Source organism: Trachurus japonicus, chromosome 23 (genome assembly GCF_045865225.1).
Source record: "Trachurus japonicus isolate A0001 chromosome 23, Traja_1.0".
Lineage (NCBI taxonomy): Eukaryota > Metazoa > Chordata > Actinopteri > Carangiformes > Carangidae > Trachurus > Trachurus japonicus.
This window is the reverse complement of record NC_140929.1, coordinates 2,422,083-2,448,460: the sequence shown is the minus strand read 5'-3', so window position 1 is coordinate 2,448,460 and position 26,378 is coordinate 2,422,083. Positions and strand designations below refer to the sequence as shown.

General features: G+C 41.0%; 2 protein-coding genes across 4 annotated transcripts in view; one reads left to right on the top strand and one right to left on the bottom strand.

Moving 5' to 3' along the window:
• The window catches only part of LOC146962289 (histone H2B), a 200,559-nt gene that overhangs the window by 33,036 nt on the left and 141,145 nt on the right, over positions 1–26,378 (bottom strand). The window lies entirely within an intron of this gene.
• ptprb (protein tyrosine phosphatase receptor type b) overlaps positions 1–26,378 on the top strand; it is a 61,349-nt gene that overhangs the window by 18,186 nt on the left and 16,785 nt on the right. For both annotated transcript variants that reach the window (XR_015035152.1, XM_085769992.1), the window contains exons 11-25: positions 4,478–4,744; positions 5,252–5,310; positions 5,989–6,193; positions 7,400–7,497; positions 7,585–7,750; positions 8,629–8,759; positions 10,902–11,049; positions 11,546–11,818; positions 13,246–13,400; positions 14,272–14,422; positions 15,600–15,700; positions 16,801–16,966; positions 18,183–18,464; positions 22,651–22,929; positions 26,179–26,328. Coding sequence is in view for 1 of the 2 variants with exons in the window: in XM_085769992.1 (XP_085626118.1) it covers positions 4,478–4,744; positions 5,252–5,310; positions 5,989–6,193; positions 7,400–7,497; positions 7,585–7,750; positions 8,629–8,759; positions 10,902–11,049; positions 11,546–11,818; positions 13,246–13,400; positions 14,272–14,422; positions 15,600–15,700; positions 16,801–16,966; positions 18,183–18,464; positions 22,651–22,929; positions 26,179–26,328 (2,631 nt within the window). In the remaining variant the exon portion in view is untranslated. The remainder of the gene's footprint in view (positions 1–4,477; positions 4,745–5,251; positions 5,311–5,988; positions 6,194–7,399; positions 7,498–7,584; positions 7,751–8,628; positions 8,760–10,901; positions 11,050–11,545; positions 11,819–13,245; positions 13,401–14,271; positions 14,423–15,599; positions 15,701–16,800; positions 16,967–18,182; positions 18,465–22,650; positions 22,930–26,178; positions 26,329–26,378) is intronic.

The window sequence follows — 26,378 nt, the reverse complement described above, 5'->3', positions numbered from 1 at the left end:
CAGCTTTTTTTGAACTTTATCGGCATTACTTTTCTCTTTTTAACTATTTATACTTTTTCAAATATTTAACTTTTTCTGATTTTTTTCAGCTTTATAATTAGTGTGACTGCTGAAGCAGTCACACTATTGTTCTTCTGTTTGGCCATTTTCTTCCGCCTTTTTACGGTCTTCTTCTAGTCCTTCATACTTTGTGCTATTTCAACAATTCATATATCAAAACGTGCAGCTTCTTTTGAACTTTATCGGCATTACTTTTCTCTTTTTAACTATTTATACTTTTTCAAATATTTAACTTTTTCTGATTTTTTTTCAGCTTTATAATGTGTGTGTATTGCGTCTAACGAGCAGAGCTAGAGTGTAGAGAGGCAAAAAAACATTCTAGAGTTTTTCTGGCTAAACTGTCAGCACGGCCACAAATTAAACTCTAGACAAATTATTTTCTCCAGTTTTGTAGCCACACTTGTCTTCTGGCTAAAATTCTGGTCAAAAATGCAAAGAGACTTAGATAATAATTTTAAATATTTTTTAAATGCAGCCAGGGAGCTCTCTGCTCCCATTCAGCTCAATGCATTTTTTTCACATCAGCAGGAGAAGGAGCTCAACTTTGTAACTTGCTGTTAAGTGCTTTTTAATTCATTTTAATTCACCAAAAAATAGTCACAGGTCACAAAAAAGTCCTCTCCTTACTTGGTGTGGCTAATGTATACTCATTTATTTTTATTTTAAGCATCATTGAAAAATCTCACATTCATCAAAGTCTCAACCTCTCTTCTTGACAACTCCTCTGTAGTGTAGGGGTTAGGGTAACTGCTTGCCAACCCTAAGGTCACTGGTTCGAATCCAAGGGAAGAATTCTTGTTATGTTATGTTGAATTCTGCTCTCCTCCCCCGCCTTCAATTGGTTACAGGTGTTTGTTATCTCCTTGATTACTCGTACCAGTTTGCAGCACATCATCACATTACAATGAATGACAACAGTCTTGAAAGCAGTGTGCTCTCTGTAGCCGAGTGGCAGAGTAAAGGTTTAGTGATCATATGGTCACGGGTTCGATTCCTGCCTCAGTCATTTCACATCATTGCTTGACTTTTGATTCCAATTATTCAGCTGTCATTGGACAGTCTTTGATTCCTCATAGTATAAAGCTCATTGTAACTCAGGTTCTCTGTGGCCATATGGTTAGTGTGTTAGGTGTTGTGCTATTTCAACAATTCATATATCAAAACGTGCAGCTTTTTTTGAACTTTATCGGCGTTACTTTTCTCTTTTTAACTATTTATACTTTTTAAAACATTAAACTTTTTCTGCAAATTAAACTCTAGACAAATTATTTTCTCCAGTTTTGTAGCCACACTTGTCTTCTGGCTAAAATTCTGGTCAAAAATGCAAAGAGACTTAGATAATAATTTTAAATAGTTTTTAAATGCAGCCAGGGAGCTCTCTGCACATCATCACATTACAATGGCAACATGCTTATGTCTGTGCTCTCTGTGGTGAAGTGGCAGAGTAAAGGTTTAGTGATCATGAGGTTGTGGGTTTGATTACTGGTTCAAATCTTGCCTCATCAACAATTATAGTGAATTATTTTCCCAGTCGTCCTCTGTTGACTTCTGATAACTTGCTTCATGTTGAAACTGCTGCTCTCAGCCTGAAATTCACAGAAATTTTCATTCTAAGTCTTACTTGGTGTGGCTAATTTCTGCACTTTCCTTACCTTTTTTTAAGCAGGAGCCAGTGATCCTCTTATTAAAGGTTTTCTTTGCCACTCACATACTGTCTCTGCCTGTAGCCTAGTGGTTAGCTTGCTGAGCTGGAGACCTGAAGGTTACTGGTTCAAATCTTGCCTCAATAACAATTATTCACAGAAATTTTCATTCTAAGTCATTCAAGCTTGACTCTCAAGCTTTCTTGATGTCAGAGTGAGACAGAGTGCAGCTCATCAACAGACAACAGTCTCTGCAACTGTGTGTGCACTGTGGCCTAGAGGCAGAGTGGAAGTCTATTGACCATGTGGTTGTGGGTTCGAGTTCGACCTTGGTCAAACATTTGTATGGTGATCACTGCTTGCACTATTTGCTAATTCTGCAACAGCGTTCAGCTGCTGTCAGCAGTCACACCATTTCCATTCTTGGAAATGCCTTTTCTAGTTTTTTCTTTACCCCTCACATACTGTCTCTGTCTGTAGCCTAGTGGTTAGCTTGCTGGTCTGGAGACCTAAAGGTTGCTGGTTCAAATCTTGCCTCAACAACAATTATAGTGAATTATTTTCCCAGTTGTCCTCTGTTGACTTCTGATAACTTGCTTCATGTTGAAACTGCTGCTCTCAGCCTGAAATTCACAGAAATTTTCATTCTAAGTCATTCAAGCTTGACTCTCAAGCTTTCTTGATGTTGACAGTGTGCAGATCATTAACAGACAAGTCTCTGCAACTGTGTGTGCACTGTGGCCTAGAGGCAGAGTGGAAGTCTAATGACCATGAGGTTGTGGGTTCGATTCCGACCTCAGTCAAACATTTGTATGGTGATCACTGCTTGCACTATTTGCTAATTCTGCAACAGCGTTCAGTTGCTATCAGCAGTCACACCATTTCCATTCTTGGAAATGCTTTTTCTAGTTTTACTTTACAGTTTTATTCACTGTGACGACTGAAATATAAAAGTTTGCTCTTGTGTGGGTTTTGAGAAAAAAAAAAAAAAGCATTGACAAAAACATTACGCTTTGTTTTCACTGGTTACTACAAGACATAATAATAACACACACACACAAACACACACACACACACATAGGGAGTTATATAAGCGTGTTTGATTGCCGGTCAGTTGGGCTTTTATTGTGTAGTAGAGACAATACGTCCACTTCCCTTCAAACACATTCTGCTGCTGCTGTTGAACAGGAAGAACTCACTGACCTCAGAACAGAAGTATGAACCGTTCACACTCTGACTCCATCTTTGTTATATTCACGATTTTAATCAAGAGTCTGTTAATAGAAAATAATCTGTATAAATATAATATAAATATAATATAAAATGTGATTTACGTCTGATTAAACGATCAGAAACTTAGATTTATAATGATTAAACAGTTATTATTTTGTTAAGCTGCTCTGAGGTCAAGACGGAGATTGTTTTGGGACATTTAGTTTATTTTCTGAACCTTTATACATTTATATGAGAACAGTGTGTGTGTGTTAGTGTGTGTGTGTGTGTGTGTATTTCTGTGTGATAACATCAGAGAGTCTTGAGAACAATAGCTGAAATACCAGAAGGAAAGTTTGGAATGTTCCAGACACACAAAAGACGCCCTCAAAGGCCACACACACACACACACACACACACACACACACACACACACACACCTTCCTGCTCATTGTGTGAATGTCCCGGTTATTTTCAGACAGACTCTTGTGAGTGTGTAGCAGGTTCAGGACAGATTAAGCCCCGCCCCCTCGGCCTCCTCAGGTGACCTCCTATTGGTCGATAGGCTACATGACATTTACATTTAAATATGGACTCACTTCGTATCATCTCAGTGTACGATACCGTTTGTTTCCCGGTGGACACTTATGGTTGATATAATAAGATAAGATAACAAGATAGGATATAAAAGACATGATGGTTCGCCATGACGACCCGTCTGCAGGGAAGATGGCGAACACGGGCTCCATATTGGATATTTAGAAGTTTGCAACAGAACTAAAGATAGATAGATAGATAGATAGATAGATAGATAGATAGATAGATAGATAGATAGATAGATAGATAGATAGATAGATAGATAGATAGATAGATAGATAGATAGATAGATAGACTTTATTGATCCCAAGCTGGGAAAAACACAAAGAATAAAAATAACAACCTACTATATATAATAATGTAGCAATATAAAATGTAGGCTAATATAAATATATATATACAACAAATAGGCAGTGTTGATTGTAGTGCAAAATAATGTAAGATGCAGTAAAAACATTATAAAGTGCCTGGTGACTGTAGCCTATGTTATGAGTTTGTATTATATGTTATTTGTACAGTGTGATGACATCTGTTTTGCAATCCACCTTTAAACGATAATTTAAAGAGGTATATTTATATTAAACCAATTATGGAGAGACTAGGGAGACAAGTACAAAATAACATTTATCTTCCCTGTGTCTTTATTTTGCATGAAGTGGCCAGATTTAAAACACTTGAACAATCATTCACACGACTTTACAGTAGCCTATGTAAAACTAAGAAGTTAGTAATTAGAAGACAAAAATAATAATCACTGAGTTACAATTTTTCATTGATTTGCAATTAATATGTAAATAATGTATATAACCTATATAATATAAAATAATGAATTAGATACACGGACTTCCTTGTGCAGAGTAAAATTTGTTACACTTTGCTTATAATAGTTCATTATTGTTTATAAATGTATTTCTCAATAATGACAAAAATCCTCTACATCAACCACTTCCTTTCTTTTCTTTCAGACCCAGCATCCGTCTCCGAGGTAACCGTTGCTAACGGCGGCCGGTCGAACGCGCTGCAGGTGTCATGGCGGCCGGCGGCAGGCGTGGTGACCGGCTACATGGTCCGCCTGCAGCACCGCGGCGACACCGTCCACACCTTCGCCATGTCCCCCTCCTCGCCGCCCGAGTGCTCCTTCAGCTCGCTGGTCGCCGGGCGGCTGTACTCGGTCGTCATAGTGACGAGGAGCGGCGACCTGGAGAACGCCACCACGGTTCAAGCACGAACACGTACGGAGGGATACGTCTTACCTTTTCATGTTTATACTCACTGCAAAAACTCAACATCTTTCCAAGAATATTTGTCGTATTTCTTGTCAAAATGTCTCATTTCTAGTCTAAACTAATCTCTTTCTCTTAAAATGAGACTCATCACCTAAAAATTAACTTGTTTTTAGATCATTTTCACTTGTTTCAAACTAATTTTCACTTGAAATAAGTAGAAAAATCTGCCAGTGAAGCAAGTTTTTTGTGCTTGTAATAAGAAACTTGCTCCACTATCAGATTTTTCTACTCATTTCAAGTGAAAATCTGCTTGAAAGAAGTAAAAAGTGTAAAAAAAAACCCCAAGCTACTTTTTATGTGATGAGTCTTATTCTAAGTAGAATTAGATTTGTTTTGACTAGCAATAAGACAAATATTCTTGGTAAGATTTTGAGTTTTTGCAGTGCATGTTTGATTTTATAGTTTTTATTTATTTATTTATTTTTAATTTAAATGTTTTCTGTTTGTTTCCAGAACCGGCCACCGTGGAAAACCCAACAGCTGTTCACTCAGGGAGAGACAACCAGCTCAAGGTAACCACTCAGTGGTTTTTAATTTAATGTTACATTTAAAATTTTTCATTGACATACGTATATCACAGTTTTATGACGGAGTATTAGGATTACATTGAAAAAAATATTATTTTCACAGACTTCGAGAATAAAGTTTTAAAGTAAATTGTATGAGAAAAAGTTGTACATTTATGGGAAAAAAGTGGCAATTTTATGAGAATAAAGTCATACATTTACGAGAAAAAAGTCCAAAGTCCGGCCTGGGGGCCAATTGCGGCCTGTGTTCAAATTCCTACCAGCCCACAGCCTCTGTCATAAAATCAATTAAATAATATGCAGCCCGCCAGCACGTACAAAAAAAAAACACGTACAAAAAAAAAGTATATTTTATATTTCACCAGAAGATGGCAGCAGACCTGTGGCTGCACTCCAGCCGCGCGACCCTTGACCCTTTCCAGCCCATTTCTAAAATATAATATAATATAAAATATAATATGCAGTGTTTCAAATGAACCTAGAGTGTGGTTTTCAAATATGAAAAGCAGAGTGATTTTGGTAAAAACTTGTTTAGATGTATCTATATTCTATGTGAAGAAATGAAAAAAATTCCATTTGCAATATAATTTTGAGTTATTTTTGCTAATAAATTAACATTTATCTTTAAAACGAACTCTTCCCGTTGTGTCGTGGTGCGTTCAGGTGTTCTGGCGTCACGCAGCGGGGGACCTGGACCGCTACGTGGTTCTGATCAGCTACAACCACAGCGTCCTGCAGAACCGGACCGTCTCCACCGGGCACAGCGAGTGCGTCCTGTCGTCCCTGACGCCGGGGAGACGCTACACCGTCACCGTGGAAACCTGGAGCGGAGGCTACGTCAGCAGCGTCTCCACGGACGGACGCACCTGTGAGTGACGGACTGTGGTGTGACGACGTGGTGTTGTGTTGTGTTGTGAGGATTTAGGCTTTACACTACAGGCCTTGATGCCCAGTTCTGATTGGTTGCCTACATTTATTACGCTATAATTTGTGCAAGTGTTGCATCAATGCTACGCTCGGTTTAGCATCGACGCTACGCTCAGCTTAGCGCCTGTTCCCATACTACGTGATTGTCATAGAGGCACCGTTCAAGGACCCTCAGAAAGCAGAAAATCTCACGATTCAGATGCAGTTTACAGCTCGTCTCTGTCATAAACGGTTCAGAAGTTATTTCATGTAGTGCTCGTCTTTAGAGGGTTAAAAGTTGCATGTCAACTTTAATCGTCATTTACCGATTGACCTATTCTCAGTTATCTGGACGATGAAACTTTGGGAGATTGTTTTTGAATGTCATTTCTTTGAAATTAACTTTTTGGATTTTTTAAAATTGGTTTTTCACGTTATCAGCTGATTATCAAAGAAAAGAACGTTGCGACTTCTGATTGATTTTGCCAGAGCGAAACATAGTATTGATGACGTACAGTACGACATTCATTCAGGAAAGATCCGATCTGTCTGTTCAGACTGCAGACGTGTTGGCAGATATCTGATTTGTATCTGATTTATTTCCACATACACTATAACGGAGCCTGAATCTGATCCGACAACATCCGATTCCATGCATCTGTTTCCCGTTTAGACGTTCATGTTACAGATCCGATCTCGGCCACTTGATGGGGAAAAAAAATCAAAATTCGGCCACTTGAACCATAGCGTACTCTGCAAAAACTCAAAACCTTACGAAGAATATCTGTCTTATTTCTAGTCAAAATGTAATTTTGTTGTCAAAACAAATCTAATTCTACTTAAAAATAAGACTCATCACATAAAAGTAGCTTGTTTTTAGACAAATTTTACTTCTTTCGAGCAGATTTTCACTTGAAATACGTAGAAAAATCTGATAGTGGAGCAAGTTTTTCTCTCTTATTACAAGCACAAAAAACTTGCTTTGACTGGCAGATTTTTATACTTACCGGTATTTCAAGTGAATTGAATTATTTAAGTGGAAAGAGATTAGTTTTGACTAGAAATGAGACTGTCTTTACACTGCAAAAACTCAAAATCTTTCCAAGAATATTTGTCCTTTTTCTTGTCAAAATGTCTTTAGAGTCAGAGTCTTGTTTTCCATCCTCAGTGCCAGCAGCTGTGGGGAACCTGTCGCTAGGCAACGCAGGGACAGGTGATCTGACGGTCACCTGGAGCCCCGCCCCCGGAGACGTGGACCATTATGAGGTAAGATGAGTATAAAATAGAGGCTGTGTAGTTTTCTGTAGGTGGGCTGCAGGGTTGTGACATCACGCTGGCTCACCTGTCTCCTAGGTGACGGTGCTCTACAACGACACGCGGGTTTTCCCTCCGGTCATCGTGGACAGCGAGGTGCGTCGGTACCGGCTCGCCTCCCTGACCGCCGGACGCCAGTACACCATCATGGTGTCCACGTTCAGCGGACCCAACCAGATGCCGGCGCTCATCAAGGCGCGGACAGGTAGGAGCGTCGTCCACCGCAGTTAACTCATTGAGTGCCGCGCTCCTTTCCAAAGTTTTAGTCAAGTGTACCGGCAATTTAGACCATTTTTGACGATTTTTGTAGAGCCACAGTGTATTCTATATTATTGCCACAAACACATGGTATGTGGCTCATTTATTTAACCTTTATTTAACCAGGCAGAATCAATTAAGAACAAGTTCTTATTTACAATGATGGCCTGACAAGAGGCATACGCTTCTTGAGGGGAGGGGGAGGGGGGCTGTGAGGGAGAAAAGATAGGTTAAAAGACAATAGCAAATATGCACAACTATACAAACATTCAGCAGAAAACAAGGCATAAAAGTTAATAACAAGGATATTTAAGCCTAAAAAGACAAGATTTTTACAAGCATAAAAGAGTAAATAGCCAAGGTTTTTACAGACATTACAGGATTCTTTAGAGAGCCTAAAAGTTGAGAGAGGAAAAGAAAAGACCAGGGTTATCAGTAAGGATTATTTACAAACGTAGAAACACTAAAAGACAGAGTTAGTTTCAGTAATTAGTATCAACAGTGTGTCACAGAAAGTGGCCTAGGCCGACGGCGGCAGGTATGGGCATTCAACAAGCAGAAAACTGAGGAAAAGGGTTAAATAGTTAAATAGTTAAATAGTAGGGAAGCAGCTGCAAGAATCTGTAAAAAGGTGTGAGATGGCGTCTTTGAAATTTGAAAGGTGAAACTTTATGCTTCAAATGGCCACAAACCGTTTGTGCGCCACTAAACGCATGGGAACGAAAAACGAGAAATTACGTGGTTGGCACTCAATGAGTTAATAAAAACTGTTCAAACCGGTCCGATCCGGTTCTGACGAGTCTGTCCGGTTCTGTTCCTGTCCAGTCCCCAGTCCGGTCGGGAACCTGCACCTGGCTCCGCCCCTCGGACAGACGGACGCCGTCGGGGCGCTGAGGGTCACCTGGACCCGCGGGGACGGAGACCTGGACATGTACATCGTGTCCCTGTCGACCATGGTGAGACAATCAATCAATCAATTAATCAATCAATCAATCAATTAATCAATCAATCAATCAATTACTTAGAAATTAATCAATTGAGCTAGAAATCTCCACTTCCAGACACCAAACCTTCCACTTTGATCCCTTTCTATATTCTGAAGGTTTTTACAGAGGGGTTTGTTGATATATCATTCACAGCCTCATTTATACAACATTTTATTACTAAAAACATGGAGAAATTAGACTTTTTTTTAGGGCTGGTGACAGTATTTTCTCATTAGAGTGATAAAAAGAGATATCCAAAATCCTCCTCCGTAAAAACTTCTGACTCTAATATGTCAACAAAATAAAAAAAACAAGAATTTTGAAAGTAGCTTTATCCATTGTTCAGATTTCCATTCAGGAAATACAGTATATGCAAAATAGTGCATATTTTATTAGATATTGCCTCATTTACTATTTAAACATAAAATTGGATAAAACTTGTAATAGAAAAAATATTTGTAATATAATAATATAAGTGATAAACTTGATGATTTATGTTGATGTTTTACATTTTTACCCTATTGACCTGTAGCGTCTCAGGTCTCAATCAATCAAACTTTATTTGTTTCACACTTTTCATGACGTTTAGTGCAGCTCATGACTGATGAGATTAAATAACAAATAAAGAAATACAGTATTTTTAAAAAGCCGTTGTTATGTCTTTTAAAAGTACTGTATTTCTTTTTTTGTTTTTTAGATTTCAACAGGAAATCTCTAACTGATTTAAACGTAAACTTCAAATTAGTTATGATTAGGGATGTGCGATATTGGAATTTTTGCCGATATCCGATATCCTACCTTTATTGTGATGCCCCACTTGGATCCTTTACATTAATTAATTAATTATTGTTTTTTTTTGTTCACACAGACAGACAGATGCTACTAACTTTGTTACAGAATCAAGACCTCATGTTATTGGGTTTTCATTATCGGCAGAAAAACAGATGAAGATGGACAAATATTAGAGTTTAATGCTGATATCGGGCCGATATTATCGGATATCTCTAATTGACCCTTTGTCAAGGCCCCGCCCCCCACGGTTACTGTTGCTAGGTTGGACAAACAATGGTCACGGAAGGGTCAACTCCCATTGGAAACCATTGAAAATTAGGAAGATTTAAATTGCTAGTAAGGGAAATTTGAATTAACTTACATATCAGAAAAATGGTGTCCGTGATAGAAGACAGACGTGGCTAAAGAGCGATTGAACGGGCATTACCCGACTTTTCCGAAAAATGGGGAAAAATCATTGTTTTGGTCACTCACTAGCTAGTAGCTAACAGCGCTAGCTAACGTTAGCTACAAGCTAACGCTTAATCTCCGCCGATCTCCCGTTTCTCCTCGTAAAACTTCACAAAGTTCAAAAGACATTAGCAGCGGTAATGTTACGTTTGCTAGATAACTTTGAAGGTATTAGATCTTCTCTGTTAAAGAACACGACCAGAGAGTGGACTGGAGAATGAATGAGCTTCAATAGCACAAAGTACAGCCAGGGAAAACAGGCTCACTTCTCATGAGGACTGCACACAACAACAACAACAACAAACTAAACTTTGCAGTTAACCCCTGACCTATGCCTACAGCTCCCCCTAGTGGACCACCCCCAAACCCTATTATTAAGCTCAACTAAATACATAACAGAAAGTTAAAGTAATATTATATACAGTACATAGGCTAAGTATGTTTATTGATGTCTTGGGTTTGGGGAATGGGATAAAAATGACTCAAATACGTTCCAGATATTGTGAGTTGCTATTGCAGGAACCCCAGGCACACATTTTAACCATATTGAAAAATTATAAAGTAGTTTTTGCCCAAAAAGTTGCTATCTACCTATCTTGTTTCATAGGGTTTCATTCCAGGGTTGTCCAACCTTAGAATGTTGCACAACACGTGACATGGGGAGAAGCGCTCTGATTGGTGGAACAGCAGACCAATCAGAAGGCCAACAAAGGGTCAATTATGAAGAAAATATACAAACACAGAAAATAAAAGTGTGAATTCAGATCAATAAAATATATTAAGACTTCAAAGTTAATGAATAAAATGGATGAAATAGAGAAAAAGAAATAGAGAAAAACTTCACAAACTTTTTCCACTTCCTGTCTCCAGGACGGCGTTGTCATGGAGACTCGTCCGGTCCCCGAACACGTCACCTCTCTGGACTTCCGGGATCTGACGCCGGGCCGCGCCTACACCGTCACCATCCAATCAAAGAGCGGCGATCTGATCAACCAGAACGCCGCCACCGCTCGAACAGGTGAGGCGGCGGAGTAAAGTCAGGTCGTCATGGTGATATTTATCATTACACTGCAAAAACTCAAAATCTTACCAAGAATATTTGTCTTATTTCTAGTCAAAACAAATCTCATTCTACTTAAAATAAGACTCATCACATTAAAAAGTAACTTGTTTTTAGACATTTTTTACGTCTTTCAAGCAGATTTTCACTTGAAATGAGTAGAAAAATCTGATAGTGGAGCAAGTTTTTCTTTCTTATTACAAACACAAAACAACTTGCTTTCACTGGCAGATTTTTCTACTTATTTCAGGTGAAAATTAGTTTGAAACAAATGAAAATGATCTAAAAACAAGTTCATTTTTAGGTGATGAGTCTTATTTTAAGTGGAAAGAGATTAGTTTTGACTAGAAATGAGACAATTTGACAAGAAATAAGACAAATATTCTTGGAAAGATTTTGAGTTTTTGCAGTGTACATCAGTGCTAATGTGTGTGTGTGTGTGTGTGTGTTGTAGCTCCGGCCAGCGTGACGGCGCTGCAGGCCGACAACGACCACACCACCCACAGCCTGGCGGTCAGCTGGGAGCGGCCGGCCGGCGAGTACGACGGCTACCGGCTGCAGCTGCTGGACGAGGCCGGCGCCGTCGTCGTGGCCAACCGCTCGGTGGCGGCGCGGAGCCGCGGCGAGCGGCTGGACGGGCTGACGTCGGGGAAACGGTACCGCGTCAGGCTGGTGACGCTGAGCGGAGGAGTCCCGTCGGCCGAGGCCACGGCGGACGGACAGACACGTGAGTCACCGCCGCGTTAACGAGCTCGTTAATCTTAGAGCACTGGAATAAGAGAGTAACGACACACATTGGTCCAATGGAAGCGCCTCCTGGTGGAGGAATGTGGGTATTACATAAGCACCCAAGAACTGACATCTCTGCATTGTTGGTGAATGAGCCAGTGTGGTATTTTCAATAATTTAAGGACATTTATAGATCACCCACGTTAGTAGCATCATTGAGGATCCTTTACAGATAAACATTAAAGCAGATATCATCGGCACGGCCGTTTCGGCTAATGCTGTGTTCAAGGCAGGCTTTTGAAACCGTAAGTTACAGCTTCAAGTCACAACTACGACTTGGTAGCGTTCCAGGTAACCCGTAGCTCGTGTTTTTACCGTCCTGTTGTCTGTGAAAGTTCCCTATAACGGCCACTCGTAACTTCCGACCCGTGAACTCGTACCAGATCGAACTGGTATGACTTCACAGGAAGGAAAAACACAAAGTACGAGTTTCCTTGAACGCACCATGAGTTAGCAGCCCCCGCCCTTGTCAGGCATCAATTGGTCCTCGTGCTACGTCACCACATTCACGCGCATCCCTTGGCTGCACACACAGCCCTTCATGCCGTTCTCTCCCCTCATTGGATAACACTTGTATCCCACAAGGAAAATTTTCTCCTCGGGTTACAGCAGAGCAGAGTGACGGAGAGACTCGTGTTTAGGCTGAAATACTTCATGTAAGTGATTGCTGACGGAAAATAGGACTATTTAGGACTTATATTAACAAAAACATTCCACTGATATCTGCTTTAACACATAGGCGAGAAAAAAAAAAAAAAAAAGAAAAAAAGAAAAAAACAGTTGTCTACATTAATGTTTCAATCTACATTTTGTAATAAACAAATTATAAGTATAATTTGATATGACCAAGACACCTAAAAACAAAAACACGGCCGTTTTCATCAATTTACAAGCAAGTGGGCAACACACATACATTGGAGTGAATGGGTTTTCTGGGCGCTTTTGCAATACCCATATCCTGCCACTTGGGGCGCAAAACTCTCTGAAAATGAATTCATTTGTTACCCCAGGCCAGTTTAAACCCCAGGCCGGTTTAAAAACATGATCATAAATATGCACGCTTTTGCAACTGTTTCAAAAAATCCTAAAAAACTGTTGATAATGTGTGATCGTATTGCTGTTTGATGTATTTTTATGATTACTGTATTTGTTATGTGATTGTTGTTTTGATTTGATGTGCTCTCGACGTCATTGGAAATGAGGGTTTACCCTCAATGGCTTTCGAGATCTAAATAAAGGTTAAAGTAAAGTAAAGTAAAACCCTTACCACGGGAGTCAATGGTGGTGTCGTTACTCTCTTTTCCAGTGCTCTAGTTAATCTGAATTCCTTTGACCTCAGACTCTAAGCTCCGCCCCCTCCTCCAGGTCCGGCCGCCGTCAGTAATCTAACGGTCACCGCCGTCAACACCTCCTCCCTCTCCTTCTCCTGGCGCCCCTCCGACGGCCACGTTGAGAGCTACGAACTGTCGCTCTACCTCGTCGCCGAGGCAACAGCCAATCAGAGGGTGGAGCATCACCAGGTGGGCGGAGCTTTGATCCTTACTTCATTTTCATCTAAGTTAGTCTGACCCATGTCATGTCAGGTGTCATCGTAAAGCTCTCTCTCCCCTGAACAATGATTTAGGCTGCAAAAATCGTCATTTCCTTTGTATCAGCAACAAATCGTAAAAGTACGATTGACAATAACAATCTATATAATTTTACAGTACAAGTCTTTAAAGGGCGTTTTCTCAAAAAATAGTTTTTCAGACTCAAGACTCTGAGCTAGAAATCTCCACTTCAGCAGCACCTACAGACACCAAACCTTCCACTTTGATCCCTTTCTATATTCTGAAGGTTTTTACAGAGGGGATTGTTGATATATCATTCACAGCCTCATTTATACAACATTTTATTACTAAAAACATGATGAAATTTTGATTTTTTTTTTAGGGCTGGTGACAGTATTTTCTCATTTACAGAGTGATAAAAAGATATATCCAAAATCCCACTCTGTAAAAACTTCTGACTCTAATATGTCAACAAAATAAAACAAGAGTTTTGAAAGTAACTTTATCCATTGTTCAGATTTCAATTCTGGAAATGAAGGCAAATTTGCACATATTTAATTAGATATTGCCTCATTTACATATTTAAACATAAAATTTGACAAAACTTGTAATACAAAAAATATTTGTCTTAATGTTAATGATAAATTTGGGAAGTTTCATGGTGATATCTGTTAGTTTACATTTTTACCCTATTGACCTTTAAGTCTCTCACCTTAAAAGTGAACCACAGCTGCGGTGCGTTCAGGCTCTCGGTGACCTTCTGCTGTAATACTGTGTGGTGCGTTCAGGTGTTGTTTTGTTTGTTGACCCTGATGTGATGATACCTCTGTGGTGCGTTCAGGCTCTGGGTGACCCGGTGGACCTGCAGAAGGTCGGCTCGGCCGTGGACAGCTGTGTGTTCTCCGGCCTCACAGCAGGAAGTCTGTACCGGCTGCAGGTGGTGAGCTGGAGCCGAGACATGAGCAGCGACTCGTCCGTCCTCGCCAGGACCGGTCAGTGAACACATCATCATCATCATCATTCACGCCAATTAAATAATTGTTAAAGGGATAGTTCACCCAAAATTCAAATCTCTCTGAGTTACAGGGGGTCTCGGCGTAGCAGTGCATGTCCATATGACGGTTGAAAAAAGTAACAAAAAGACACACCAAAAAACATCCAAATACCTCCATGCTGCTCGTATGTAATGTCCGTCTTGTATTGAAGCCAAGGGGGCAGTTGTCGGTCTGAGAAGTGAAGCTCACTTCCGCGTTCAAAAAACTGCAATCCCCTCGGATTCCTCTGGGGGCTGGTGTCAGAAGGGAGCATTCCCCATAGAGCCCCATGTTAAAATCGCTGACTTTACATCCTCAGTAAACATGTTAAAAGCCTGGTGTCAGAACGTTTTTTTGTCTCAATCGATAGTTTCTACCCCCGCACACACTCTGAGGGGGGTGAATTTTTTTTTAACTCTACCGTTTTACTGTTATTAGGTTAAAATTCTGGCCAATCAGGGCGCGGAAATGTTGAGTGACAGGTCCGAGCAGCTCCGTGGACAGCTGCTTCGAGGCCAGTGGGCGGGAACTCGGCCGGCCAATCCAACATGGCGCTGTTCAGGCCGACATATTTGAGTCACAAAAACGACTCCCCAAAACCAATGGGTGACGTCACGGACGCTACGTCCATTCTTTTTACAGTCTATGATTGAAGCCCCGAAATGCGAAATTGTCCCGAAAAAAATTAAATAAGTCTATATTTCAAGCTTGTTTTGTAGCGGAAGCTACTCGAAGTTCCTCTTCCCGGTTCGTCAAATTTGGACGAACTGAGAAGAGGAGCTTCGAGAAGCTTCTGCTACAAAACAAGCTTGAAATATCAATATCAATACAAGACGGACATTACATACGAGCAGCATGGAGGTATTTGGATGTTTTTTGGTGTGTCTTTTTGTTACGAAGACAGTTGGTATCCATTTGCAACCGTTATATGGACATGCACTGCTACGCCGAGACCCCCTGTAACTCAGAGAAGCCACGGAGGACTCTGAAACTTCTCCCAGCCCTTAGTGCACATGAGGGGGAGTAGTAGATAATGAGTGAAATTTCAATTTTGGGTGAACTATCCCTTTAATGTGATCAGTATAGCTACAGATGGTTTATAGTTAATCTCATGTTATCTTGTCTCGCCCTTCAGTCCCGTCTCCAGTCTCCTCTCTCCAGGTGCTGAGCGCCGGTCGGACGGACAGACTGACGGTCAGCTGGCAGCAGGGGGGGGGCAGCTGCAGCAGCTACCAGGTAAACACACAGATACACGTGTGTGTGTGTGTGTGTGTGTGTGTGTGTGTTGTTGTGTAGTCATTAGCAACAAAAAGAACACGATGTTGGCTCGCGGCTCGGATCTGAAACCAGAGCCAGCAGCGAGATGTTCAAGTGTTTTTTCCCGCAGTCGGAACACCGGGTGTCGACTTCCTGCATGAGTTATAAGCAGTTTGAGTTTCCACTTTACAAGTGTCGAGTGAAGGAGGTTAAACTGAAAACGATTCATTATTCTCCTGAAATATGTCAATAAAAAAGACTGGGTTTTTTTGCATCGTGACAGAAGCAGAAATGAGAGATGATAACAACAGGACAGGTAACTCTTGGTAGCGTCTTTCCAAACAAATATCTAAATTGACCTTTACATTTTCAAGGTTTCCAGCTTTTAAATTGACGTTTTCCCTCTTTAAAAAGTTTGTATTCTGAAAACAAAGAAAAGAAACAAAACAAAACAGAGAGAAGAGAAGAAAAGAACAGAAAAGAAAAGAAATTAAACAAAATAAAGAAAAGATCAGAAAAGAACAGAAAGAAAAGACATAAAACAAAATAAAGAGAAGAGAAGAAATAAAACAAAACAAAACAAAGAAAAGAAATAAAACAAAACAAAGAAAGGAGAAGAAAAGAACAGAAAAGAAAAGAAATAAAACAAAATAAAGAAAAGAAACAAAACAAAGAAAAGAGAAAAGAAAAGAAACAAAACAAAGAAAAGAGAAGAAAAGAAATAAAACAAAGAACAGAAAAGACAAAACAAAACAAAGAAAAGAAATAAAACAAAGAAAAGTGAAGAAAAGAAAAGAAATAAAACAAAGAAAAGAAAAGAGAAGAAAAGAAGAGAACAGAAAAGAAAATAAATAAAACAAAACAAAACAAAGAAAAGAAATAAAACAAAGAAGAGAAAACAAAGAAAAGAGAAAAAAGAACAGAAAAGAAATAAAACAAAACAAAAAAAAGAGAAGAAAAGAACTAAAACAAAGAAAAGAAAAGAAAACAAGAGAAAACAAAGAAAAGAAAAGAAAAGAAAAGAAATAAAGGAAACAAAACAAATCGTCGGCTAACGCTGCGTTTCCGTGTTATTCCAGGTTTTACTTTACGATGTTTCCGGATCGACTCTGGGAGCTCAGACTTTGGGGGCGGAGCATCAGAGTCACGTGTTCCCAGGTCTGGCTCCTGGTAGGCTGTACCGCGCTGAGGTCATCACACACAGCGGGGAGTTGACCAATAGCGTCTCAGCTTTTGGACGCACAGGTAAGCCAATCAAAATAACTTATTCTTTTGTGGGTAATTCAATAAACTTAAAGGGATACACCAACATTTTTTTTTTTCACGTCTTGCCTCACTCCCGAGTCCATGACCAGCAGATAGACACCATCCTTTCGACTGTGTGTGCAGTAACAAGGGAGATAGAGCCGTATCGCCCGTAATTAGCTTAGCTCAAACACTGGAAGTGTATGGGTAGTGTTAGCCTGCCTCCACCTAAAGTCTCTAATTAGCTTAGCTCAAACACTGGAAGTGTATGAGTAGTGTTAGCCTGCCTCCACCTAAAGTCATCAGAGAAACTCTTCAGCAACTCTAAACGGAAACCGGCGGGCCGATCTTCGTCTCAGAGCTGACAAAACTCTCTGGTAAGGCATCTTGAGCGGTCAAATGCCGCTAACGGGACGAGATCGGTCAAAACGGAGGGTTCAAGCAAAGACGGTTTATTTTGGTTCAAGCTAGCTACATCGAGGGTAGGTTAGCTTCCTATTTCAAAGTAAAAGCACAAATTCTATCGTCATGGTTTTCTGTATGTAAAGGGCAACGGGTGTTTTATTTTGTGAAAGTAACAGGAAGTGCGTTGGTCACAACGGCTAGCTTGAGTAGCGCCGAATTTGTCCGAAAAAAATTGTAAACAGCTGGTATTTAGACAAATTAACGACACACTGCTGATCTAAACGGCTACTTTCTCACCTAAACAAGTTTGAAATGTCGTTAAAGTGGTATATTTACAGAGTTTAGAGCTAAAATGAAATCAGCTTCTGACTGCTGATTTCGGCTCAGGTAGGAGGCAGGCTAACACTACCCATACACTTCCAGTGTTTGAGCTAAGCTAATTAGCGACTTTAGGTGGAGGCAGGCTAACACTACCTATACACTTCCAGCGTTTGAGCTAAGCTAATTAGCGACTTTAGGTAGGAGGCAGGCTAACACTACCTATACACTTACAGCGTTTGAGCTAAGCTAATTAGTGACTTTAGGTGGAGGCAGGCTAACACTACCCATACACTTCCAGTGTTTGAGCTAAGCTAATTAGCGGTGCGATACGGCTCTATCTCCCTTGTTACTGCACGCACAGTGGAAAGGATGGTGTCTATCTGCTGGTCATGGACTCGGGAGTGAGGCAAGACACGGAAAAAAAAAAATGTTGGTGTATCACTTTAAAGTAGAACTAGTATTTTACATAATAACTATATTATTATTTCAGTCCCGGAGCCGCCCAGCCACCTGTCCGTCAAACAAGGACCGACCAATGACATGATAGCGCTGTCGTGGGCCGGCCCCTCCTCTGGGGACTACGACAACTTCAGCCTGCAGTGGACGCCGGCCGACCCGCTGACCGTTACGCACACGCACCTGACCGGCTGCGTCGTCGGCGACATGTTTCCGGGGCGACTCTACAACTTCACCTTGACGACCGTGAGCGGGGGCGGGGCCAGAGGAGAGCCCACGGCGAGGAGCCAGCCAATCCAGAGGAGCGTCAGGACGAGTACGTTTTATTTATTAAAATTTCATTTCAAATTGAGTCAATGAGGTTTTAATTTAATTTAGTTCAGTCAGTCGTAGACAGCTGCATCTCTATAGATTAAAAATATCTGTAACACTTTATAATACTATTAAGCATTAAATACTGAATTCATCATTTATAACACGTGAATACTCATTAATATGTAGTTTATAAACTGTTAAAAATGTTTTACTCATCATTGATAAGCACTAACTGTATTTATAAACTACATACTAATGAGTATTTGTGCGTTATAAATGAAGAATTCAGTATTTATTAATGCTTAACTAATGTTTAATAGTGTGTACTTATTATAAAGATACTGAATTTTAGGTCTTCATTAAATGTAAGCCATTATCATTAGAATTAAAAGAAATTAAATAGATAAAGACTTGAAATAATAATAATAAATGTTATATTTTAACAAAAACGTGCTACAAAAACATTCAAAAAGAAGTTAAAAACAGTTATCAGGAGTAAAACAAGAAATTAATGTTTCATTCTGTGTGTAATGGATCTATATAATGTATTAGTTTCACTTTTTGAATTGAATTACTGACATGAATAAACTTTTCCGTGATATTCAAATGTATTGAGATGCACCTGTAGGAGGTAGAAACTAATTTAATTTTATCTTATAAATTAAAAATTCAACACATAAAGACATAATTATCACAACCTGGTCCATGAAGTGATGAATTTAAAAGCAGACTATTAAATAAAAGCAGATAAAATAGAATAAAACAGACTCATTCAGTGCAGGTGACTGTGTTTCCGGCGGCGACCAGCAGGTGGCGCCGTGACACAGCGTGTGGCGGTGAAACCAGGACACTGAGATCACAACGAGTCTCTGGCTCCGGATTCATTTTTAATCACATTCTGTTTGTTTGGCTGCGGGGATCAAAAGTGATCGGCAAACAGAATAAGAAATCAAGGGCACACACACACACGCACACACACACACACACACACACACACACACACACACACACACACTTATAAATATGCATGTGCTGACCTACTCTGTGTTTTATTTTTTATTTTTTTAGCTGATGTCGGCCAAAGAGTCGATGATGCACTTTCTTTTTTTTACCAGATCGACACAGTTTAATGAGAGAATTCACTACAAGTTAAAACTTTATTGAACATGTCCAGAACAGATCACACAGGAAGTACCTACCAAAATAAAATCCCCCTTAAAAAACTTTTGTAGGCTATACTATTATGAGCCTGTTTTTACAGAGGCTGTTTCTGTTTTTGATTTAAATCTCAATAACTTCATATGTAAACTTCACAGATGAGTTGAAAAGAACTACAAACACACGGCATTGTGGGTAATAATGACATCGTGACTTCATTCTGTCCATAAAACTCCACCAATAGGGATGTCACCATTACTTGTTTTCACAATTAATCGGAGAGGGGCCTGTGTGCAGGGACATGGGCGCCGCCATTAGCCCAGCAGATCCATACCGGAAGTCACGACCGGAAGTTGCTCTTCTTCGTGTATATTATTTCTATGTTATTCTAAGAACCCCTCTACCTGCTCTTTTTACTAAACTTAACCAACTCTTTTCTTCATTGCCTAACCCTAACCAAAGCACCCACCAACCACATTTCATTTATTTTCTCTCTCTCTCTCTCCTGGTCTGCTGTCAGCAGGAGCGGCGCTAGCCGTTAGCCGTTAGCCGTTCGGCGCTAGCTGTTAGCCGTTAGCAGCGTTTTTTAATAACTCAATAACTTAATAAACGATCCATGCAAAAATATTTAGTTAGCTCAATCATGGTGTAACTAAGATATCCGCTGGAAAACAATATTTTATTATGGACCATTGAGTTACTGAGTTGTTTTTTTATCTACATAGAAATGATACACACGAAGAAGAGCAACTTCCGGTCGTGACTTCCGGTATGCTCTTGTCCCTGCATACAGGTACTCTTGATTAATCGTGGTATTAAACGCCACAATTAATTAATCTTAAGATTCCTAAATACCGTTACTTTCCAAAAAAGATGATGTTGAAACCAGATGTGTGCAAAAATAAAGGTAAATGCTCAGATACTGGTCCATTTACCTTACGTAACATTGAATTGGTAGGAATTTAAATGCTAGAGTGTCATTTGTAATTTATAAAAAAAGATTAGAATTAACTTTAACATTTGGTATCGATGACACTTCCCCTGGTGGATTAATAATTTGTCATATTTTAATAGATATTTAAAATATTATAATTAGAAATGTATATTTTAACTAGCTATATTTGATTTTACACATTCATAGTGTTGTGAAATTAATTCATGTTTCTGTTTTTGATTTAAAGCTCAATAACTTCACATGTAAACTTCACAGATGAGTTGAAAAGAACTACAAACACACGGCATTGTGGGTAATAGCGACATTGTGACTTCATTCGGTCCATAAAACTCACATGTTACACATTTCCCACGGTTATGACAGACAGTGAACGCACCACAGATGCTCATTTAGTAACACAGATATTAAATAAACAGTTTTAACGTGTGATTTGTCTTTTTAACAACTGATTTATTGGCGATTGATCAGTTTTAATCGTCAGTCTGTGTTTTTATGGTGGAGATGAAGATGAAGGATGTTTCCACCTCGTCTTCCTCCTGTTTCTCTCATTCGTCTTCACCGAATCAGACGTTTTTATCGTCCGATCGGGGACGCTCCCTCTCTCCTTCTCTCTCTCTCTCTGTCAGACGCTCTGTCGTTCATTAGTTTGAATCCTTTGACCTTCGTCTGGAAACAAAAACAAACGGTGACTCAGCGACGAGAGAGAAGGAAATAAAAAGGTTTAATGTCGGAGGAATAAAAACTCATAACTGAAGCTCATTGGGTTCTTCTCCTCTTTCTCTCTTTTTCTCTCTCCTTATCTCCTCCTCTTTCCACCTCCTTGTCTCCTCATCTCCTCTCCTTTATCTCCTTTACACTTATCTTTTCTACTTTGTTCTTCACCTCCTCTCTTCTTTCCCTCCTCCTTTCTTACTTTTTCTTTGTCTCTCTGTTCATCCTCCCCTCCTCACCATCCTTCCTTTCTCCTCTTCTCTTTTCCTTCTTTTCCCACCTCTCCTCCTCCTCTTTCTTCTCTCCTCTTCCCGTCCTCCTCCTCCTCCTCTTCCTCACCTCTTCCTCCTTCTCCTCTACTCTCTTCCTCTTCCTCCTCCTCTACTCTCTTCCTCTCCTCCTCCTCTCCTCCTCCTCCTCTCTTCCTCTTCCTCTCCTCTTCCTCCTCCTCTCCTTCTCTCCTTCTCCTCTTCCTCTCCTCTCTCCTCCTTCTTCTCTCCTCCTCTTCCTCTCCCTTAATCCTCCTCTCCTCTCCTCCCCCCCCCTCCTCCTCCTCCTCCTCCTCCTCCTCCTCTTCCTCTCCTCTCCTCTCCTTTTCCTCCTCTCCTCCTCCTCCTCTTCTCACCTCCTCTTCCTCCTCTCCTCTTCCTCTCTTTCTCCTCTTCCTCTCCTCTCCTCCTATCCTCTCCCCTCCCCTCCTCCTTTCCTTTCCTCTCCTCTCCTCCTCTCCTTTTCCTTCTCTTCTCCTCTCCTCCTTTCCTTTCTTTTCTTCTCCTCTCCTCCTCTTCTCCTCTCCCCCTTTCCTTTCCTTTCCTATCCTCTTCCCCCTCCTCCTCCTCTCCTCTCTTCTCCTCTCTCCTCCCATCCTCCTCCTCCTCCTCCTCTCCTCTCTTCCTCCTCTCCTCTCCTTCTTCTCTCCTCCTCCTCCTCTTCTCTCCTCCACCTCCTCTTCCTCTCCTCCTCCTCTCCTCCACCTCCTCCTCTTCCTCCTCTCCTCTTCTTCCTCCTCCTCCTCCTCCTCTCTCCTCTCCACCACCTCCTTTCCTCCTCCTCCTCTCGTCCTCTTCCTCTCCCTTCCTCCTCCTCTCTCCTCTCCTCTCCTCCTTTACTCCTCTCCTCCTCCTCTCCTCCTCTCCTCCTCCTCTTCCTCTCCTCCTCTCCTCCTCCTCCTCCTCTCCTCTCCTCCTCTCCTCTCTTCCTCCTCTCCTCCTCCTCCTCCTTCTCCTCCTCTCCTCTCCTCCTCCTCCTCTTCCTCTCCTCTCCTCCTCCCCTCTTCCTTCTCCTCCTCTCCTCTCCTCCTCCTCCTCCTCTTCCTCTCCTCTCCTCCTCCTCCTCCTCTCCTCCTCCTCCTCTCCTCCTCTAGGTCCGTCTCCCCTGAGGTTCATCCACTGCTTCCCCCTCTCCTCCTCCTCCCTCTCCTGCTCCTGGTCGCCGCCGCGCGCCGACTTCGACGCCTACGAGGTCGAGTGCCGTCGCCACGACGACGGGGAGCTGACCTCGGCGCTGAAGCTGGCCGGGGGCGTCACCGCGGTAACGCTGGACCGCCTGGAGGCGTACAGGAAGTACTCGGTGACCGTCCGGGTGTCGTCGGCCGGGCAGACGAGTCCGCCGGCGACGCACACCACCGTCACCATGATCGACCGTGAGTCACACACACACACACACACACACAGACACACACACACTCGCATAGAGAGTCATGGCCTTTTAATATAAGGAGGTTTGAGAATCATTGACTGCGGTTCAGGAGGCACGGTGAGGTCAAAAGGTCGGTGGTTTCGAGTCCATGGGCATGAATGATACTGAAACTCACTGCTGTGTGTGTGTGAGTGTTTTTTCTGTTCGTCATTAAAGGGATAGTTCAACATTTTGGCAAATTGGCCCATTGCCATAATCCCTATAGTCATATAGCAGTAGGTTCGTTACCTTTAATTGTCAGTGCAAGCTGTTTTTAGAACGGCGGAGCAGAGCCACACAATCCAACAACTCCACAACGCTCTGGTGGACAAGTTGTGAGCTGCACATTCACCACGCTATGAGATAATAACACAACGTTACCAGACCAGAGTTGTTTTAGAGGGAAATTCATGCAAAACCGCTGATGCGCGTTGCCTTCAGGGACAGTTTTTCATCAAGCAGTCTCTGCATTTCCCTCTAAAACAACTCTGTGTGGTAACGTTGTGTTATTATCTCATAGTGTGGTGAATGTGCAGGTCACAACTTGTCCACCAGAGCGTTGTGGAGTTGTTGGATTGTGTATTTGATGAGTTTGATGAGGGAAACCAAAGAAATCCCATGAGCCTCCGTAGCGTAGCTCTGAGCAGCTCACGGCTCTGCTCCGCCGTTCTAAAAACAGCTTGCACTGACAATTAAAGGTAACGAACCTACTGCTATGACTATAGGGATTATGGCAATGGGCCAATTTGCCAAAAATGTTGAACTATCCCTTTAAGACTGCAGTGAATTGTCCGAAATCCTACAACCTCTGAACGCCTCATGTTACAACAATGTAAAACATAAAAAAAGTCCCAAAAATAAATCTGACACCACTTGCACGGAGTTGTAGACACATTTCACACACACACACACACAGACACACACACACACACACACACACAGACACACACACACACACACACACAGACACACACAGCGCTACCGTCTGGAGTTTAAATAAAACTTGTGTTTAAATAGGTCTGGTCACCGGGGAAACGCTGAGGGAACAGAGCAGCCGGAGAGGATTAATATTAATTCATTCAAAATCATCAGAGTTTGGCTCAGACGCATTCACTGACTCTGGCGTTGAGTCGTTATTATTGTTTTTATTGTCAATTTACAGCACAGGGATAGTAAAAATATAAAAAAAATAGTAAAAGGTAGCAATGAAATAAGAATTTTGGTAAAAATGAAGAAATAAAGTAGAATAAATTAACATATTCTAGTGCAAAAACATATGCATATACTGTATACACTTTAGGATTTATGTAAAAACAATAAAATAGAAGAGAATAAAGATAAAGATACAGAAATCACTGTATCATCGGTTCAAAAAGTTCAAACTTTTAAAGGGATAGTTCAACATTTTTGGCAAATTGGCCCATTGCCATAATCCCTATAGTCATATAGCAGTAGGTTCGTTACCTTTAATTGTCGGTGCAAGCTGTTTTTAGAACGGCGGAGCAGAGCCGTGAGCTGCTCAGAGCTACGCTACGGAGGCTCATTATGGGATTTCTTTGGTTTCCCTCATCATCAAACTCATCAAATACACAATCCAACAACTCCACAACGCTCTGGTGGACAAGTTGTGACCTGCACATTCACCATACTATGAGATAATAACACAACGTTACCAGACAGAGTTGTTTTAGAGGGAAATACAGAGACTGCTTGATGAAAAACTGTCCCTGAAGGCAACGCACATCAGCGGTTTTGCATGAATTTCCCTCTAAAACAACTCTGTGTGGTAACGTTGTGTTATTATCTCATAGCGTGGTGAATGTGCAGGTCACAACTTGTCCACCAGAGCGTTGTGGAGTTGTTGTTGGATTTCCCAAAATTTTGAACTATCCCTTTAAAGTTTAAACGCCAATTAATTAGTGTAAAAAAAACAACTACTACAAGTCCCATAAGAAACTGCGATCACACAGCGCTCTGTAACTCAACCAACGGCTGTCAGAAACCACACACACTCCAAATTCCCACAGTCAGTACAGACAGTGAACTCACCACAGATGCTCGACACACTCCCAGGGGCTGATGGGAAAATAGCCGCAACAAACATAAATATTGAATAAAAGGGCAAAATTATTATGTAAACTACTGTAAACATGTGACAGATTTTCATTCATCAGTTCTTTGCTTCGACAACAGTTGAGTTATGAGTCGGAGAAGTTTTAAAGTTATTTCTCCTCTTTGCCTTTTTTTTTCTAAAAGTTTCTTTGACCTAAAACATAACGACTGAAAAGTTTTCTCCTCACGTCTGTTTCAACCTTTCTCTTACTCTTCCTCGTCTTATTCTTATGCTTTTTGTTCCTCTCTGTTCACATCCATCTCTCCTCCCTCCCTCCGCCGGTGTTACATTATAAATCATCCTGACACAACTGGACTGGAAACAAGAAAAGACAAAGACTAAAAAAAAGAAAAGAAAAGAGAGAAGCAATGACTCTGGAAAATCCCCAAGAATGTGTTTTTTTTATTTTCTTTTATTAGTGAGTTGAAAAGAGAGAGAAGAGACAAACAAAGACAAAAAACATCAGAAATATCATCGAGGCAGAGCTGAAAAAACTAAAATAATATAAAATACTCATTCATTATGATTTATATCATGATTCAAGAATATAAACATGTAGATTTATTAAAGAGATAGTTCAACATTTTGTCAAATTGGCCCATTGCCATAATCCCTATAGTCATAGTAGTAGGTTCGTTACCTTTAATTGTCGGTGCAAGCTGTTTTTAGAACGGCGGAGCAGAGCCGTGAGCTGCTCAGAGCGACGCTATGGAGGCTCATTATGGGATTTCTTGGTTTCCCTCATCAAACTCATCAAATACACAATCCAACAACTCCACAACGCTCTGGTGGACAAGTTGTGAGCTGCACATTCACCACGCTATGAGATAATAACACAACGTTACCAGACAGAGTTGTTTTAGAGGGAAATTCATGCAAAACCGCTGATGCACGTTGCCTTCAGGGACAGTTTTTCATCAACAGTCTCTGTATTTCCCTCTAAAACAACTCTTGTCTCGCTAAAACTATAGGGATTATGGCAATGGGCCAATTTGCCAAAAATGTTGAACTATCCCTTTAAATTAAAACGGTCATTTGTGTTTTACAATATTATTTTTTCTATAATTAGTAACTTTTCAGACTTATCTCTTTCCTTTCCAGGTCCTCCGGTCCCGCCCACCAGCGTCCGTGTCAGCGAGAGGTCGTCGAAGGTCACGTCGTCCTCCATCTTGTTCCGCTTCAACTGCTCCTGGTTCAGCGACGCCAACGGAGCCGTGCGCTACTTCGCCGTCATCGTGGCCGAGTCCAACGGTACGAAAAAAACCCCCCGCTTTTTATCCAACAATGAGTTCACTGCGGGT